The following is a 17,519-nucleotide window of genomic DNA, read 5'->3' as shown; positions in this document are numbered from 1 at the left end:
ACAAATGTGTGGTGAAGATCAGACTTTGATAGATCCCTGTTCTTTAAATAAAACAAGGCACTCACTCACATATGATCGTCATCCCATTAATTGAAATCACCAGACTTTAATTTCACCTTCAAATTAAACTGCTAATCCTAGAGGTTCACATACTTTGCCACTCACAAATATGTAATATTGGATCATTTTCCTTAATAAATAAATGACCAAGTATAATGTTCTTGTCTCATTTGTTTAATTAGGTTCTCTTTGTCTACTTTTAGGACTTGTGTGAAAATCTGATGATGTTCTTGGTCATATTTATGCAGATGTATAGAAAATTCTAAAGGGTTCACCACTGTATATTGCTACTAACATCAGTCTGTACCATATAATAAGCACAAGCGCGCACACACACAAAATAACATGGGATGTCCCATAACAAACACAGACTTCCACAATCAGCATGTCCATGTGTACTAGTGCCTTGACCAAAAATAAGACTTCAAATAAATCGTTGTCATACAGCTCATAAGCTCTAGTGGATAAAGCCCAGTATTGGCCATATTATTGCTGCATAAAGGAGCAGTCCAATATCTGACTATATCAATAAGGTCCATCTCTGGTAGACACTACGAAAAGAGATGTATCATCATAAAGGGTGCCAGTAATTATGAAGCTGAATGATTTAAAAAAAGAAAAGAACAATTATTGACATTAAGCTGATATTAATGGCATAATTCATTTCTTTTCACATCTAATCTTCTGATGTATGGAAATGGCAAATTGTGTGATTGTTCAATTATTTACAGACTGCTCAGTGAATGCCATTGTCTAGAAGAATGGAAAAAAGTAAGTGATGCTTGGAGAAAGGGAGACAGATCAAAGAGCAAAGTCTGTGACCTTTTAGTCTGGATTACTCAAGATACATGTACAAATATACTTAGATAAAATCACACATCTTAAAGAAGATGCAATCAGATCTTAATAAACTTTTCATATGTGGGTATGGTAAGACCCTGAGGGATAAAAGACCACTGGGTTCAGCCTGCATGCGTTTTCTATTTGCAAGCTTGTTTTTATCAGACGACTTTTACTGACTCATACAGACAAGGACTCCACTCCCATGAGCACTGGGCTCCACTCCCCTAAGCAGCGGAACCTTTAGATAATGATTAGGTTCAATAAAATGAGTTAAAGTTTCACTGTAGCAGGAAATTCTCCAAGCTAGTGACTTTCATTCTGTCACTGCTCAGTCAGAAGGGGATCTGTCCTGACAGGTATGTTTTACTCTCTTACTCGGTTACAATGTTCACTGTCTATTTTATTTTACTTTATATGGTTTGTCTATGCTTGTGGTTAATGATATCCAGAGTGATGTGATAAAGGTGGCATTGTGTGTGTGTGTTTGTGTGTGTGTGTGTGTGTATGTATGCAAGAGAGAGGGAGAGAGAGATACTCATGGTGGGAGCACATGATGTGATCTTGGTTTGACTTTGTTGAGGCTTTCCTCAAGGGTTTTAGCTGGCCTCGACTTTGTATGAAGTATTTTCACTGAAATGTCAACGTTTCAGATGTCAGTATACTTGCATTGTTATGGCTTGAACAGATTGACATTATTAAATGTTTTCCCTTTCCAGCTAATGAGAAGTGGACAGAGGTCATTGAATATGAGTGAATATGGCCTGAGAGGCAGAAATACTTTTTAGGCCCAAGCAGGAAAAATATCAGACATGCTTCAAAAGTGATTTGCGGTCAGGGTTCTCATGTGTTTGAACTAATCTACTGTATCATTCTAATCTATTCATGTTTTTAGATTAGTTATACCCTAAACGAGCCTGCACATTTTCAGTGTGGAAGACATTGAGTACAAAGATAATAGTTATTGTTATTGCTGGTCATAATTTCTCTCTGAATTAGTTGTAGTATTTGTTATTGATCATTTCAACATCATTTATTATCATCTCTAATGTTGGGTAAAATGTTGCTCATTTTATTTTTACCTCATTTCAACTGAAGGATAATTTTTTATTTTATTCAAGTAAAATAAGAGCATGAAAAGTGAAAATTAAAAGGGAAAAATATAGGAAAATAAGAACGATAAGTAAAGAAGGGAAGTGAGAGTGAACAAGTCTCAAAGTCACCTTCTCGCAATCTTGGGGCGTGTCCACGACTACATGGAGATACTGTCAAACTCACTGCCTTTATTACTACTGGTGCTAGCCAAAATGGAAAGGATTATTTTTTTTTATCATTGTGTGTTATTTAGTTTCCACACCAAGAAAACAAATCCATTATCACTTAAATACCAACAATTTGAATGGAAAATTGACTCCATTCGGTTTACTATGTAATCTATTACACCTGCAGGCAGTCAGTTGAAAGTGTATGCTTAGAATAAGATTAAGGTATTTGATTTAACATATCAGACCAGGCTAACCAGGACCTGTAAGGACATAGCAGCGTGGTTCATATTCATATTGGTCATTGCTTGGGCTTTTGAGTAACACCTTGGGTATGAGCTTGATATGCACTTTGGAGCGAGCAGGTAAAATGATGAGAATTTCTTCGAAGTGTCCATAGAATTTAAATAAGATTTTATATTCTGTGCTTCTATAATTTCAAAAAGTATCTAAAGACACGTGATGAGTTACGCCTCAATGTTTAGTCCAATAAGAAGATATCGGTTTATATTTGATCATATCACTATGCCCTTAGTCATTTATCATAAATGGAGTTCTAAATGATATAAGTGGGTTTTTTATTTGATTAGGTTCTTCTACGATACACATAAACTAGCTGGTGGTGTCGTAGAGCCACAGTATATATTTGTAATTAGTCTGTAATTATATTAGATCTATAGATGTCTGTCATGCCTTACTGAATTTCTAATTGCTTTTGTGTTTGCTTTTTCCAGGAGTTATTTCTCATTATGGCAAGCGCACAGCTGGTGCTCCTGACTCTTTTTGTCTGCTCTGTAAGTGGTGTGTGTGTGTGTGTGTGTGTGTGTGTGTGTGTGTGTAAGATGAAGCAGAGAGCAACCTGGTTACTAACCACTTCAGACTTTCAACACCTTGCACTTGTGTGGTCTCATTTCCTGTAAATCAGTAACTGTACTAAAGTCCACGCTCGGCTGTTATTTTAAATCATTAAAAAAAATTATTACACCATCTAATTAAACTGTCAACCAAAAAACATACATGCAAATAACCCCCATCAGCCTCTGTTTTATCTAGGAGAAAGCATGCCATGAAAATCCAATAACTGCAAGGGATTTAAAAGTAATTAAATTATTATTATTTTTTTTTAATTATTATTTACACAGGCTTATGGAGCTGGTCTAGAGGATAAGAAAGGACCATTAGATCATAAAGTCTTGAATGTGCCAGAAGCCACACCAGTGCCATATCCTATTTTTCAGGTAAGCAAAGATCGCGTGTCACTCTTATTGATATTAGCGTTCTACTTTTATAGTGCATTTTTTTCTTTCTGTTGAAGATGTTTTAATTCACTACACAAGCACTATACATAATCGTTTGGTTGTTTTTGATTTCCATAATGATTTCAGCTATCACTTGAAACCCAAAAGTACTAACAGTGAGTGAAATCTAGTAGAATGTTACAAAACTAACGTGTTCATGCATACAGATCTATACTTAATTTCATGCAGTGTCAGCCATTCATTAATGATGTACTCCTTTAAAGTGCTAACTCTTTTTATGTCCAGTTTACGTCCGAAGCAGATGGCGTGTCGTCATATCATGTAAGCGGTGAGACCGAGGGGAAGATTGGCATATCTACTGATGGTTGGCTGTACCTTGAAGAAGCACTGGAATGGAGCCCAGAAAAAAGACACACTCTAAGTGTAAGACAAAGATTATCCTTTAAAAAGGCAGACGAATAGAATGCGAATTTATTTACAAAAACAGGATTTTTATTGAAAGGTATTTTGTCTCATTTAATAATAGGCCAAATACACTGTCCTCCTGGTTAGTGTTTTCAGTACACTGTAGCGTACAGTAAAGCGGAGTTTCTCAACCAATTGAGCTATTCAGTGTTAAGATTTCCTCTCCTTATCATGCTCATTACCATATCACTCAGGCTTTCATGAGTCAGGTCCAGTCCGTTCGTCTTCAACAACTGCGTTATTCTGTTCAGGTTTGTAGTGGATCCGGTGTCTATCCTGGGAACACTGGGCGCGATGTCGGAATACACCCAGGATGGGATGTCGTCACAGAGCACCACACACACACACACATTTAATTCATCTGTTCATCCACTGTCTTCTGCTTATCCGGGTCTGGGTCGCAGGGGGAAGCAGTCTAAGCAGAGATGCCTAGACCTCCCTCTGCCTAGACACCTCCTTCACTTATTTAGCATAGACAATCCATGTATTGGCTTGTTTTTGGAGACCGGAAGAAAGTCACAAGGGGTGAAAATGAGAAACTACACACAGAGAGCAACCTGAGGTCAGCTGAGGCAGCAACACTGTCCTCTGTCTCACTGTCGCTGCCGCCTTCAAGTGTGTTAGGATTTCCACAACTATAGTTGCGAAACTCACAGTTTGTTGTGTTGTATTGTTAACATTAACATTTGTAAATGCATTTTCTTGTAGATTGAGGCACATTCAACTGAAGGTGAGACTGTTGATGGACCTTACACAGTTGTTCTCCTAGTTGTGGATGTCAACAACAATGCTCCTGTCTTTAATCAGAGCCTGTATAGTGGTACTATCAGAGAGCATTCACCTGCAGGTGAGACCTACTTACTGAGATGTTTGAGTTCCTGAGAATAAGCCAACGGGAATAGTGCTGAACCTTAAAAAATATCCTGTCTTACTGTTTGAATATAGGAATTCCGTTTGTGCATGTGTTCGCCACGGATGCTGATGATCCAGACACACCCAATTCACAACTGATATACAGTATTGAGAGCCAAATCCCCAACCCTACCGGTGTAGCTTTCTTTACCATCAACCCAAACACCGGGGAAATTTCCACCACACATGAGGGTGAGTTAATCATCCAAAGTTCTTTTGAAAAGGTGTGTGTTTGTGAGATTGTGTAACAATTTGTGTGTTCTAGGAGCTGTGTCACTAAGAGCTAGAACTGGGGTGATTTACAATCGTGGAGAAACTCGGGGGAATGTTGACGTTCTGAAGAGGAAGTTTGATGAATTCTGCTCTTCAAGGAATGAGATATCCTTCGAGGACAACCCCTTCTTTACTTGTGTCCAACGTGCTGGTGCGACCATGGCACACGCAGACACACACACGCACACAATTCATGCAGTATAGTGTTTTGTAAGTCTTTTTATGGGGGTGGGGGTTACCACCTGCTAGTATTGGATGTTGGTATTTGGAGCATTTGTTGTGAGTAGGAGGAAATGAGCATGGTACCGGACTGATACCCAGTACTAGTATAGTTATCGATGTGTACCTAGTTGTGAGGTTTTACTGCACTCTTGGTTACTGTCACTGATTGTTTACGGATTGGTCACTGTCGAGATTGTGGTACAAATTACAGAATACAGATCATAAATATACATTTACATATACGTTACAGAATGTTGTTCATAAGTTTGCTGTGGTTTGCCAACAATTCTGGCATTTTTGTATGGGCAAATTGAATTTCTGGAATTGAAAAATCTGGAAAAACAGTGGAATAAGGGCCTAACTGGAAAAAAATGAGAGAGGAACACATTTCTCGACCTGGAGTATGCATTTTAAGCATAAAGAACTTGCTCATTGCAGTGATTTGGAGCAGCAGCAGCTGAGATTAAGTAAGCCATCAGCCTGTTTAGCTCCTAAAACTTTCTGTACACGTACCTGCCAGGTAGAATTCGATGCCATTTAGTTGGCTAATGACAAATAGGAAGCAATTCTTCAGACATTCAGTGTACACATTTGTATATCTCTGAAGTAGTAAGGATATAGAGTATCAAATCTCAGCTTTACATTAATAGCATCACTAAACATTACATATAGTTTGCAAATACACAATTAACTGTAAGCTTGTTAACCATATTGCAAATAATCCATTAATTGTTTCTATCATATTTTTTGTAGTGGGGAATTCTGTATTTAGTGTTTCGCTCTTGTATTTGTTCTTATGTGTGTGCAGAGAACAGGCGACTGTACGCCATACAGGATCCAGACTACACTCTAATCGTGCGAGTGAAGGATTTAGGTGGTGGGGTGCCGAATGCGCTGAGCAGCATCACAAGGGTCAATATTGCTGTGACTCAGAATCTGTGGGTTAAACCTGAACCATTCGGCATCATGGAGAATTTAATAGTGGAATACCCCATGTTGCTTACCTCGGTCAGTTTTGGTTTAAGAATAAAAAATACTTCATAAAATGAAATGCAACTCTGATATGTCGAATTTTCTTTCTAGTTATTGTATTTATGTGTATATTATAATGGGATCATTTTAATCATTTTGTGTGTGTGTGTTTTTTAGGTACGTGCCAATGACCCTAATGCACTGTACAAGCTGGTGCAGAAGGAGAAAGAAATTCCCTTTCCTTTTACTATCAATGAAGATGGAGAGATCTACATCACTGGGCCACTAGACAGAGAGACAAAGAACATGGTAAAACTGCATACAAATATAATTTAGTGTAAACTACAAGTGTTTTATTATTACTAAGTGAATAGTGAGAGAATAAATGCCAACCTCTCTCTCTCTCTCTCTCTCTCTCTCTCTTTAAACATTCAGATTGTCGTACAGAAATCGCAATGATCATGTCTCTGTGTTTGGCTGTGTTTTTGTGTGTGCATTAGTACATCCTGGTAGTCTTGGCTGAGGATGAGCAAGGCGTCGAGCTGGAACCTCCTCTGGAGATCCAAGTTGTGGTGGAAGATGTGAATGATAATGCTCCTGAGTGTGCCACAGCTGAAAGTGTGTTCGAGGTGCAGGAGAATGAGAAAGTTGGTAAGATACATCATACACAACAATGTAGAAACGACAATAAATAACAACAGTTCTTTATAAAGAACAACTGGTTCTTTACAAGAAAAAGTACCCTTTCATTCTTATTTTTTTTAATTTTCATATAATTAGGGTTTTTGTGTTGTTGGTAACTTAGGTAGCCACGTCGGAGATCTGTTGGTTCATGATGCCGACAAGGAGAAAACACTGAACTCGCTGCTGACCTTCAAGCTTTTGAGCCAGAGTCCCACCAATCCATCTGATGGAATGTTCATCATTGACCAAGCGCTTGGAAGTATCCAAGTGGCCAAACATAACTTCCGTAGGAAGGATGTGCCGCAATATCATCTTAAGGTTTCAGTTACAGATGGAGGTGAGGTACTTCTCCGGTAGTGGTCTATAGATTGTTGATACAAAAGATGTCAGATACACATTTCCATCAAGCATTAGGTCTATGGTTGAAGAATCAAGCTACTCAAGGCATGGGCAAATCGCCAATATAAACAAATGACACATAAAACATTAGTGACAAGACCTCACCCTTCAACAAAGTTTCAGTTATCTCTGTGTGTATCAAAGGTCAATTGTATAGCTAAGTATACAGTCTGTGTTAAAATTATAGCTGATTACAAAAGTGAAGAAAAACATGTATTAATTGTGTCACTTGTAAGTATAAAGTATAAAAAGTAGAGATGGCATGATAACACTTTTTCTTTTCCAATACTGATTCTGAAACCCTGAACATCAGCCAGTACCAATACACATCAAATACTGTTTTCTTTCAAAACTACTTGGCTTTAAAATGTTCTCTTTTTTTTAACTGAAGCACAATGTCCTTTTTTTAATGAAGTGCTTCACAGTTAAACTCTCTCATTGTAAATACTGTAAATATAATAGAGATAATATAGTTATAAATATAACAAAGTGAATCCTAACAAAATAAAAAAAGTCAACTCTCTTTATACGTTATTTCATAAAATATTTTCAGTTCCAAAAATAAATATTGCTTACAAATCCATTTAGAATCTTTGCCATTTGTTACAGGATCAGATATCTGATATGTTTTCTCTGATATCCGATTCACCATTATTTTTCTGTTATTGGCTCGATACTGATATTGGGTATTGGATTGGTGCAATCTCCAGTAAAAAGTCAATTCTTTACTAACTACTCTTGTTCCTATGTAGTTTACGGCACAGAGTGTGATGTTATCATCAACGTTATCGACCTCAATAACGAAGTCCCCATCTTTGAGAAGAATGATGTAAGCAGCATTACTTCCGTCATTGTGTTTTATTTTAGTTTAGTTGTACTGTAGTGCCTGCTCTTATTGGCTGTGCTTGTTCTCCCTGGTGCAGTATGGGAGATACAGTGTTCCAGAATTAGCTGAAGTGGGAACTACGCTGCTAACAATCACCGCTATGGATGCTGATGATCCAGGGACAGGCAGCTCTAAGGTGGAATACCACATCACTGCAGGTGATCCGGACAATGTGTTCGCCATAGAAGTTGATGATGCCACTGGACAGGGCAGAGTCTACATAGCACGGGTAGGAAGACTAGGAACATGGCTCACCTAAACTCAAGGACGTGGATGACTAGTTTAACCAATCTTTGCTCAAATTATTTGTCCTATGTTTTTATTTGTTTCTCATGTACCTTAGACGTCTCTTTGCCACTTTCATTCACATCTCTCACCATGTTTATTTTTGTAGCCGTTGGATTATGAGGCTCAATCTACCTATAAGCTTCACATCGATGCGCGTAATCCTGAGCCACTGATCGAGGGGGTGGACTATGACAATCGTTCCAGCACGGTCGTTGTCATTGAGCTGGTCGATGTGGATGAGCCTCCAGTGTTCACTGTAGATACTGTGAATGTCAACATCCCAGAAAATATCACTGTAGGAGCCACCATCTTGACAGCTGATGCTAAAGACCCAGAGGGACATAAAATCATGTAATTAACTCCATTCAATTAAACTTTGCTTCTTTTTTTGCCATCTCAGGTGCTCAACATTGAACATACATAATATGCAGTTCGTGCTGTAACTACAAGAAGAATAATATTAAGTATAAACGAATTACGTGCAATGGATCTAGTGCTATAGACATGGCCATTAGAGTACATGTTAGTGCAGCAATGGTATAAGGAGAATCATGCTGTACAGTTTGGGTTGTCTTATTTGCAGTTAAATTGTTTCAAGTGGATTTGTAGAATTGAGAATAACACCACCTCCAATGGTCGTAAGAAAAATATACATACCACATCACCTGTAATTCTGAAGGTGCATATGAAATCCAACATAACCAAGGTGGAGAATTAAACAAATTAATCAAAGAGTGTCCAACAAAAGTAAAAATTACATGAAAGGACAAACAAAACTATAACTTTTGTATAGTTGAATGAATGAGATACAACTTTGCTATGCTTACTGTTCGGAACAGACACAGTACAGTTATAGACTAGAAATGTTTGTGGGCCTTGTGTGTTAGGTTTAAGCTGGAGGGAGATGAGCATGGCTGGCTGGACCTGAACGCTGAAACAGGGGAGTTGAAGACTAAAGCGGAGTTGGACAGAGAAATGGTGGATCAACTCACTGTCCGAATCATCGCATATGAGTCAGGTGGGAACGAGGCTATTGATGACAAGATATTGTTAAATCCTACATAAGTACTTCTGAAAGGTCACTGTCTTTATACCGGGTGTGTCTTATGTCATCTGCAAAGGGCTAGTGTGGCTGCCCTAGTTTTCATTCCAACCAAATTGGAACCGTGCCTTATTCTGCCCTTTGAATCAGTTGATGTTGGTTTTCAGTGGATTTGTAGGTGTGGTTCCTGTTGCATTGGAATGCAACCAGCCTTTTGTGGATGAGATTGGATACCACTGCTTTACACTAAAGCTAGCTCTGACAATAAACCCAAAATGCTAAAGCATCTACCAGTGAATATCTTCACAAGCATGATAACCAGTGCAAGACTTTCAAGCTATGAAATCCACAAATGTTAATAGACTATATAATGAGTTAAAATTTAGCTGAATTCAAACATTTATATAAAATGCAATTTTTTTTTTTATTACACCTAGTATTATAATTTAATGTTTAATGTTGCTCTTTATTTATCAGTTTCTCACTTTTCAGTTAGATCATCTTCAGCATATAAGCATATATCTATTTTCCATTTACTTTCATGCAATGTTTCCTAATTCTGTATGATAAAGAGTGAGTCCAGACCTATCCAGGTGTCAGATTGGTCCATGATGTTGGCTCTGAGTCTAGAGCAATTGAAAGTGTCAATGTCTTTGTCTAGCAAGACGCTACTAAGAATCACTAAAATTAAAAAGCTTCCAGAGTAACCCAAGCCCCATCAATGTCAACATCATTTAAAGATGACACCTCAAAATTTTTAAAGAATTGACTACAACCTAATTCAGAATCTCTTGACTTTGGTTTTAGGGGTTCCATATGCCAGTTGGAATATCCTGTTAATCTGTTGACTCAAATTAAGTCTCGCTGACCCAATTTGGACAAACTTGACATGTTCAGACCGATTTCTTCAAATATAATAAAATACAATGTATTCTGGTAGGTTGCATGAATGAATGATTTATATGCATGTTCCTGTGTTTGTGGCCTATCAGAGGATCAGATGCAGCAAGCTGAGAGGGAAGTGTCCATCCAGCTGATGGATGTAAATGATAACTACCCTAAGTTACGGAAGTCACAAGGATTCATATGTGTGAAGAAGCCAGAGCCCTTGATGTTGACTGCCGTGGACGGAGATGCTGAACCATTTGGAGAACCCTTTACCTTCACTCTGCAAATGGCCCGCAAATATCACAACTGGGAGATCACATCAGTAAACGGTAGACAGACTGTTAGCTTAGCTGATGATGAATGTAAATATTTGTAATGAACTATTACAAATGCAGTCATGAACACAATATATAGGAAGAAGGGCCCTGTTATGTTGTTTAATCTGGACCTACCAAAAATAGGATACGCTATTACTTTGTGTTGTGTAGGCACCTCAGCTAAGCTCGTTCTAAAGAAGCAGCCCACCAGTGACCAGACCTTCAACATCCCTGTCAACATCAAGGACAACGCAGGCGTAGGTGTTACACATAGGTTCGAAGGTAAGGACTTCTTTTTATAGATTTCTTGTTCTCTGATTCTCTGACAGTTATGTCTACGTGTATCATATTATATACTGTAAGAGTGCTGTGTTTATTCCCTGCTCTTTATTTATTTATTTATTTATTTATTTATTTATTTATTTATTTATACAGTTCGAGTATGTAACTGCACTGAGCTGGGTTACTGTTACGTGGAGCCAGGGACTCATGCCTGGAAGTTTGGCATGTCCGCTACTGTGGGCATTCTAGGAGGAGTTTTGGGATTTATCAGTAAGATACAACATATATACAATATGCACATAAAGTAGCGATTTAATTTGACCATATATAGGTGTGTAATATATATATACACGAGTGTGTGTGTATGTATGTGCATGCATATATATATATATATATATATATATATATATATATATATATATATATATATATATATATATATATATATATATATATATAATATAAAATTATAGTGTGCTGGCCTTTGGAAACTATTTACATGACCAATTATGTCATTTTCTAATGCAGGCATAGTTGTTACACAGAAGATCAAATTTGTTCTTCTGTGAATACTGCAGGTTTTCCTGAATTTAAATATGTTTCGCTTTTGCATGTCTTACGTTTTGTTAAGAGCTCAGATATATACTGGGGAGCCAGTCCAGGCAAGGGTTTATCTGTAAGCAATAGAATTATACATTCGACTCAATATCTTATGGGAAGCCAGTGTAGTGATTGCAATAAAGGAATAATATGATCATTTGTCCTTGCCTTAGTCAGGATACTAGCTTGAAAGTAAGAGATTATGATCAACACTATCGAAAGCAGCACTGAGAACAAGCAACATAAGAACAGAATGAGAGGCAGAGGCAGAAGCTATTAACAAATCATTTAGGATTTTAACCCGAGAGGTTTCTGTACTGACAGAAACCAGAATGAAAAGGCTCAAAAAGATTGTTAACAGTCTGGTGTTTACGTAATTGAGGAACAACACGCTCCAAGCAACGACAATATTCAAATTACCTAAATCCATATTCTTATTTTTTGGGACTGGTGTAACAGTAGCCATTTTAAATGCTGCTGGCGCAACACCAGTACATAAGGAAACATTTATTATGCTAAGAACAACTGGACACTAGGAAGCAAAACAAGATTTGAATACATTTGCAATAATATGACCAAAAGCATCATCAGATTTTCACACAAGTCCTAAAAGTAGACAAAGAGAACCTAATTAAACAAATGAGAGAAAAATATTATACTTGGTCATTTATTTATTGAGAAAAATGATCCGATATTACATATCTGTGAGTGGCAAAAGTATGTGAACCTCTAGGATTAGCAATTTAATTTGAAGATAAAATTCGAGTCTGGTGTTTTCAATTAATGGGATGACAATCATGTGTGAGTTTACACCTTGTTTTATTTAAAGAACAGGGATCTATCAGAGTCTGATTTTCACAACACATGTTTGCGGAAGTGTATCATGGGATGAACAAAGGAGATTTCTGAGGACCTCAGGCTGGAAAAGGTTACAAAACCATCTCTAGAGAGTTTGGACTCCACAAATCCACAGTCAGATAGATTGTGTACAAATACAGGAAATTTAAGATCATTGTTACTCTTCCCAGGAGTGGTCGACCAACAAAGATCTCTACAAGAGCAAGACATGTAATAGTCCACGAGGTCACGAAGGAACCCAGGGTATCTTCTGAGCAACTACAGGCCTCTCTCACACTGGCTAATGTTAATATTCATGAGTCCACCATCAGGTGCACGGCAGGGCTGCTAGGAGAAAGCCACTGCTCTCCAAATAACATTGCTGCTCTTCTGCAGTTTGCTAAATATCACATGGACAAGACAGAAAGCTAATGGAAAAATGTTTTGTGAACAGAGGAGACCAAAATAGAATTTTTGGAATAAATGAGAAGCGTTATGTTTGTAGAAAGGACAACACTACTGTGATGAGGAGGTGGGAGAAGCCAGGCTGTGAGGATGCACACATGGAACAGATTTGGCTAATCCATGGGAGACAGAGAGATAAAGGCGTGGCTGGAAGTGAGTGTAACAAACTTATAAGTCGGGCAAGGAGGAGGCAGGAACCAGTGGCACTTCCAGCTGCTCCTTTATCTCTCTCTCTCTCCCTCTCTCTCCCCCACTGATTAGTCAAATCAGTGCCAGGTATGCATCCACATAGCCTGGCCTCTCCCTCCTCCTCATCCCACTCTTCTGCCGCCAGATTCAGGCCCCTTGCCTGACGCACACCCCATCCCACTCTTTCGGGAGGGCGACCCCGCATCCTGGGAGCGAAAGGAGAGAAGAGGGGAGAGACAGTTAGCGAGCAGGAGACAAGGAGTGAGCAGGAGAGAGAGCCAGAGCCAGAGAAAAAGAGAGGAGGAAGGAAAAAACACTCTGGTCCCCGACACACTGTCATCTGGTTCTCAGCCAGCTGGGAAGCGATCCCCCACAACGGCCAGAGCTCTTCGACAGCGCGTCTCTCCTCCTTCTCAGGTTTCAGCACCAGTGTAACAAACTTATAAGTCGGGCAAGGAGGAGGTGGGACCTGGCTGAACATAAACATAAAGTTTAATCTTAAACAGAACGTAAACAAACATAACACACAAACGTAACACAAAGTGCACATGCATCTCTCTCTCTCTCTCTCTCTCTCTCTGTCCCATTCTCCCATTGGCACCTCCAGCTGCTCCTTTATCTCTAAATCTCCCACTGATTAGCCAAATAAGGGCCAGGTGTGTATCCTCACAGCCTGGCTTCTCCCTCCTCCTCGTCACAACTGCATTCCAGCATAAGAACCTTATCCCATCTGTGAAACACGGTGGTGGTAGTATCATGGTTCAGGCCTGTTGTGCTGTATCCGGGAAAGGACGGCTTGCCATCATTGATGGAACATTGAATTCTGAATTATACCAGCGAATTGTAAAGGAAAATGTCAGGACACCTGTCTGTGATCTGAATCTCAAGAGAAAGTGGGTAATGCAGCAAGACAACAACCTTAAGCACACGAGTCATTCTACCAAAGAATGATTAAAGAGGAATAAAGTTAATGTTTTGGAATGTCAAAGTCCTGAACGTAATCCAATAGAAATGTTGTGGAAGGTCCTGAAGCAAGTAGTTCATGTGAGGAAACCCACCAACATTCCATAGTTGAAGCTGTTCTGTACTGAGGAATGATCTAAAATTCCTCCAAGCCGATGTGCAGGACTGATCAACAGTTACAGGAAATAGTTTAGTTGCAGTTATTGCTGCACAGTGGGGTCACATCAGATACTGACACATACTTTTGCCACTAAGAGATATGTAATATTGGATAATTTTCCTCAATAAATAAATGACCAAGTAGAATATTTTTTTTACTTGTTTGTTTAAGTTCTCTTTATCTACTTTTAGAACATGTGAAAATCTGATGTTGTTTTAGGTCATATTTATGCAGATATCTAGAAAATTCACAAACTTTCAAGCACCACTGTAAGCTACGTAGTAGGAAGAGGGTTGAGTATGCTAGTAGTAGCTTTCATACCAGACACCTCTCAACTAAGCAAACCAGCGTCAAGTTGAGACGGAATTTGAGAGAAGGGCATCTGAAAATCTGGTCAAACCGAAGGAAGGAACAGAAGCGGCAGGTGGAGTAGTAAAAATGAGCTTATGAATATTATCAATTTTGGAACGAAACAAAAAAAATCAAGAAAATCAATGCATAATTGTCGTGACACAGGCAAGGTGGTGGTACAGTCAACCTTAAATAATAATACATTTCATATTTAATAATTGTGATGTGTAGAGATTGGGGTGTTAATTTGTTGGTTAGGGCTATATTTTTGTTATTCCTGTGAGAAGTTGCAGCTGCACTGACGTGACAGGGGGACATTGCTAGCACAGTTACAGTGGTGTTTAATAGGAGATAAAAATTTCAATAATGTCAAGCAAAAGAGATAACAGTCAAGTTTGAGAGCAAAAAAACCAGCAAGCGCTTTTTTTCTCGCTCACCATTTTCTTGTAAAATCGTGAGTAAAAGCGTGCTTTCTGAGCAGGAGGGATGGCATACTCCCTCTCCCCCTGTGAATCAGAGCGAGACGAGCCAATCGTGGGTGTCTGTGAAATCATGTGGAAGAGGATAGACAGCGCTTTTCTCCATGTGTGCTACTCTGCCCTGTGACACAGCACGAGCAGAAGTTTAAAAAGAAGATGTGATGACTGGCTTCGCATGTCTCGGAGGAAGCATGTGCTAGTCTTCATCCTCCCCAGTTGGTAGCTGTTGTATGGCAAATTACCAAATTGGTGAGAAAATGGAGGACAAAGTGAAATCCAGCATAGAAGTAGTGGAGACAGCAAGCACTGGACTCTGAAGGCAGTGTAGGTGCACCATGGTCAGCAGGTAGTCGAACAGCACTGAGAGTGTAAATAGACTAACGTTGAAGTTTAAAATAAGACGTCTAAGAATTTAATTTAATTACAAAATGAATCTTGGATGCCATTGAAGATCTCACATTCATTATAAAGATGGTGGATTTTTCCTTTAACCTTCTACATGTCAGTAATTAATGGATATTTCTGTTGCGTTGCAGCTTTGTTCCTGGCTATTGTAATATGCCGCATCAAGAAGCGTGAGAAGAAGAAGAAGGAGACCATGGTGGCTGATGGGGAAACCAACGCCATGCTCTAGATGCCATGCTCATGCTCAGTTATGCGCACACTGCTCACATGCAATGTTGATAGCTTGTGGTCTTTTTGAACTTGTGTTTTTTGTATTTTATTTGGCAGGCAATTGAAAGTAAACAAACCGTTGGACTTTGTAGTACTGTGACACTCTTCATGACTGGAATTTTCTGTTTCTGTTTTAAAGCAAAGGTGCCTGATAGCGTCCAGGTGACTCTCCTATGTGTAGTCTATTAGGCTCTCTCAAACATCTCAACCATATTCCATCTTGATTAATACTAAATGTTTAGCTAGCTTTTAAAAATAAATGCTTTCAAGCAGAAATACAAATGACCTGATTTAGTCAAGGGTTTGAAGTAACACTCCATCTGCTCTCCATCTGTAATCTCTCCATCTGTAATTCCTCATCTGAATGGCCAGTGATTTTTGCTGCTGCTGATTTTGTTTGTTGATTTTCTTTTTCGTGTGTGTGTGTGGAAAGTGAAGCTTTGTGCTACATTAATCTGTGCTCTGTTAGAATGGAACTGCTTGTAGTATTATAAAGGATTGACAGTAGATACTCTACTGCTGGGTAGATTAATATATTTATTCTCTTTAACATAATCAGAAGATTTTACCATTTTTATTACCCTTCCTCGCTCAACCCAAACTCTGGTTCATGTCAGAATTAAGAACGGAAAGCCAGGCTATACTGTACTACATTAACTATAAGTAGGAAATTTGGTTTTGTCTTAATAAACATCTCCAGTGACAGAGAAGGGGTCACTGTATCATTATTTATATAAAGACAGTGTATCATCAAACATACAAAATTTCAACATGACCATATTAAATAGATCTTTTGATTTGAATTAATGTGAGTACATTAAGAAGTGGACGCATGTGGAGAACAGAAACATGCTGAATAATCTGAAATAATTAGAGCATGTTTTGAAAAAGCAGTTTTTTTTGGGGGGGTTTTTTTTTGGGGTTTTTTTACTTTCATGAACTTTTGTGTACTTCCGAGACCTACCCACCCGTTTGTGTCCTCTGTAGTGGACATTTAGTTCTTGCATCCCGGCATCCCTCTTTTTACACCATTATTTTCTGCTGTACACTAAAGAGGACATCCAGGACTTTCCAATTCCCAATTTTTCAGGGTTGGAGGTTGACAATTTCCAGTTCTCTTGCAACAAGCACATTTTTACAGAAACAGACAATGTAAGTAAAAATATAAGGAAGAAAAGGTCAATATTGTTTAATTATTATTATTTTTGGTATAATATATGTATAAGGTATTGCACAGTGAGGTCTGAGACCAGTTTAATGATCTGTGAATTAAAATATATGTCTATTATAATGGACACCAAGATGATCTTAATACAGAATCCATATTTTCCACACTGCTGTAGGAGACAGAGCAGAAACAGAAAATAAAACCTCAAAATAAAAAGGAAAGGTGTTAATGTTCCATTAACATACAGAACTCAGCCCTTTTTAATATCTAGTCTTGTTTCATAATAATTTGTGCAATTTTATATGTAAAATGTCATGGCTCTAAACACAATTATATGCTGACACTTATATTATTTGCACATGTTGACCTGCTATAGCACTGCTGCCTGTCGGAATTCCTCTATTGCCCATAGGATTATCTCTCTTCCTTGCCTCCATGTCTACCGCAACCAAAACCATACAGGCTTCCCCAGTGACTAAGGCTGTAACAAGCCCTACTGGCACCATTAATGCCTGCTCAGTGCAACTAGTTCCATATGGCATAGGTCAACTGCAGGGTCATCAGCTGGGTACCACCGCTCA

At 38.5% G+C, this 17,519-nt stretch overlaps 1 protein-coding gene across 2 annotated transcripts; it reads left to right on the top strand.

Moving 5' to 3' along the window:
* The first annotated feature begins 1,105 nt into the window (after positions 1–1,105).
* Positions 1,106–16,480, top strand: cdh17 (cadherin 17, LI cadherin (liver-intestine)). 2 transcript variants are annotated; one of them, XM_017453855.3, is made up of 19 exons: positions 1,106–1,259; positions 2,897–2,956; positions 3,305–3,400; positions 3,707–3,844; positions 4,595–4,733; positions 4,832–4,990; positions 5,064–5,222; positions 6,102–6,301; positions 6,443–6,574; positions 6,766–6,916; positions 7,071–7,286; positions 8,101–8,177; positions 8,272–8,463; positions 8,629–8,873; positions 9,410–9,540; positions 10,557–10,781; positions 10,941–11,051; positions 11,205–11,321; positions 15,632–16,480. In XM_017453855.3, the coding sequence occupies exons 2-19, from the start codon at positions 2,912–2,914 to the stop codon at positions 15,727–15,729; spliced, it is 2,631 nt and encodes an 876-aa protein (XP_017309344.1). In that variant the 5' UTR covers positions 1,106–1,259; positions 2,897–2,911; the 3' UTR covers positions 15,730–16,480. The 2 variants fall into 2 exon arrangements, with proteins under 2 accessions (XP_017309344.1, XP_047006160.1); XM_047150204.2 differs by lacking the exon at positions 1,106–1,259 and adding an exon at positions 2,421–2,527.
* Positions 16,481–17,519: the final 1,039 nt, after the last annotated feature.

Source organism: Ictalurus punctatus, chromosome 23 (assembly GCF_001660625.3).
Source record: "Ictalurus punctatus breed USDA103 chromosome 23, Coco_2.0, whole genome shotgun sequence".
NCBI classification, from domain to species: Eukaryota; Metazoa; Chordata; class Actinopteri; order Siluriformes; family Ictaluridae; genus Ictalurus; species Ictalurus punctatus.
This window is presented reverse-complemented; position numbering and strand designations above follow the sequence as displayed.

Bases quoted from the DNA above. Each gene is read 5' to 3' on its own strand.
- cdh17 (XM_017453855.3), top strand. From the start codon at position 2,912: ATGGCAAGCGCACAGCTGGTGCTCCTGACTCTTTTTGTCTGCTCT. The intron at 7,287-8,100 runs GTGAGGTACTTC...GTTCCTATGTAG, and splicing joins GGTTTCAGTTACAGATGGAG to TTTACGGCACAGAGTGTGAT. The intron at 11,052-11,204 runs GTAAGGACTTCT...TTATTTATACAG, and splicing joins TGTTACACATAGGTTCGAAG to TTCGAGTATGTAACTGCACT.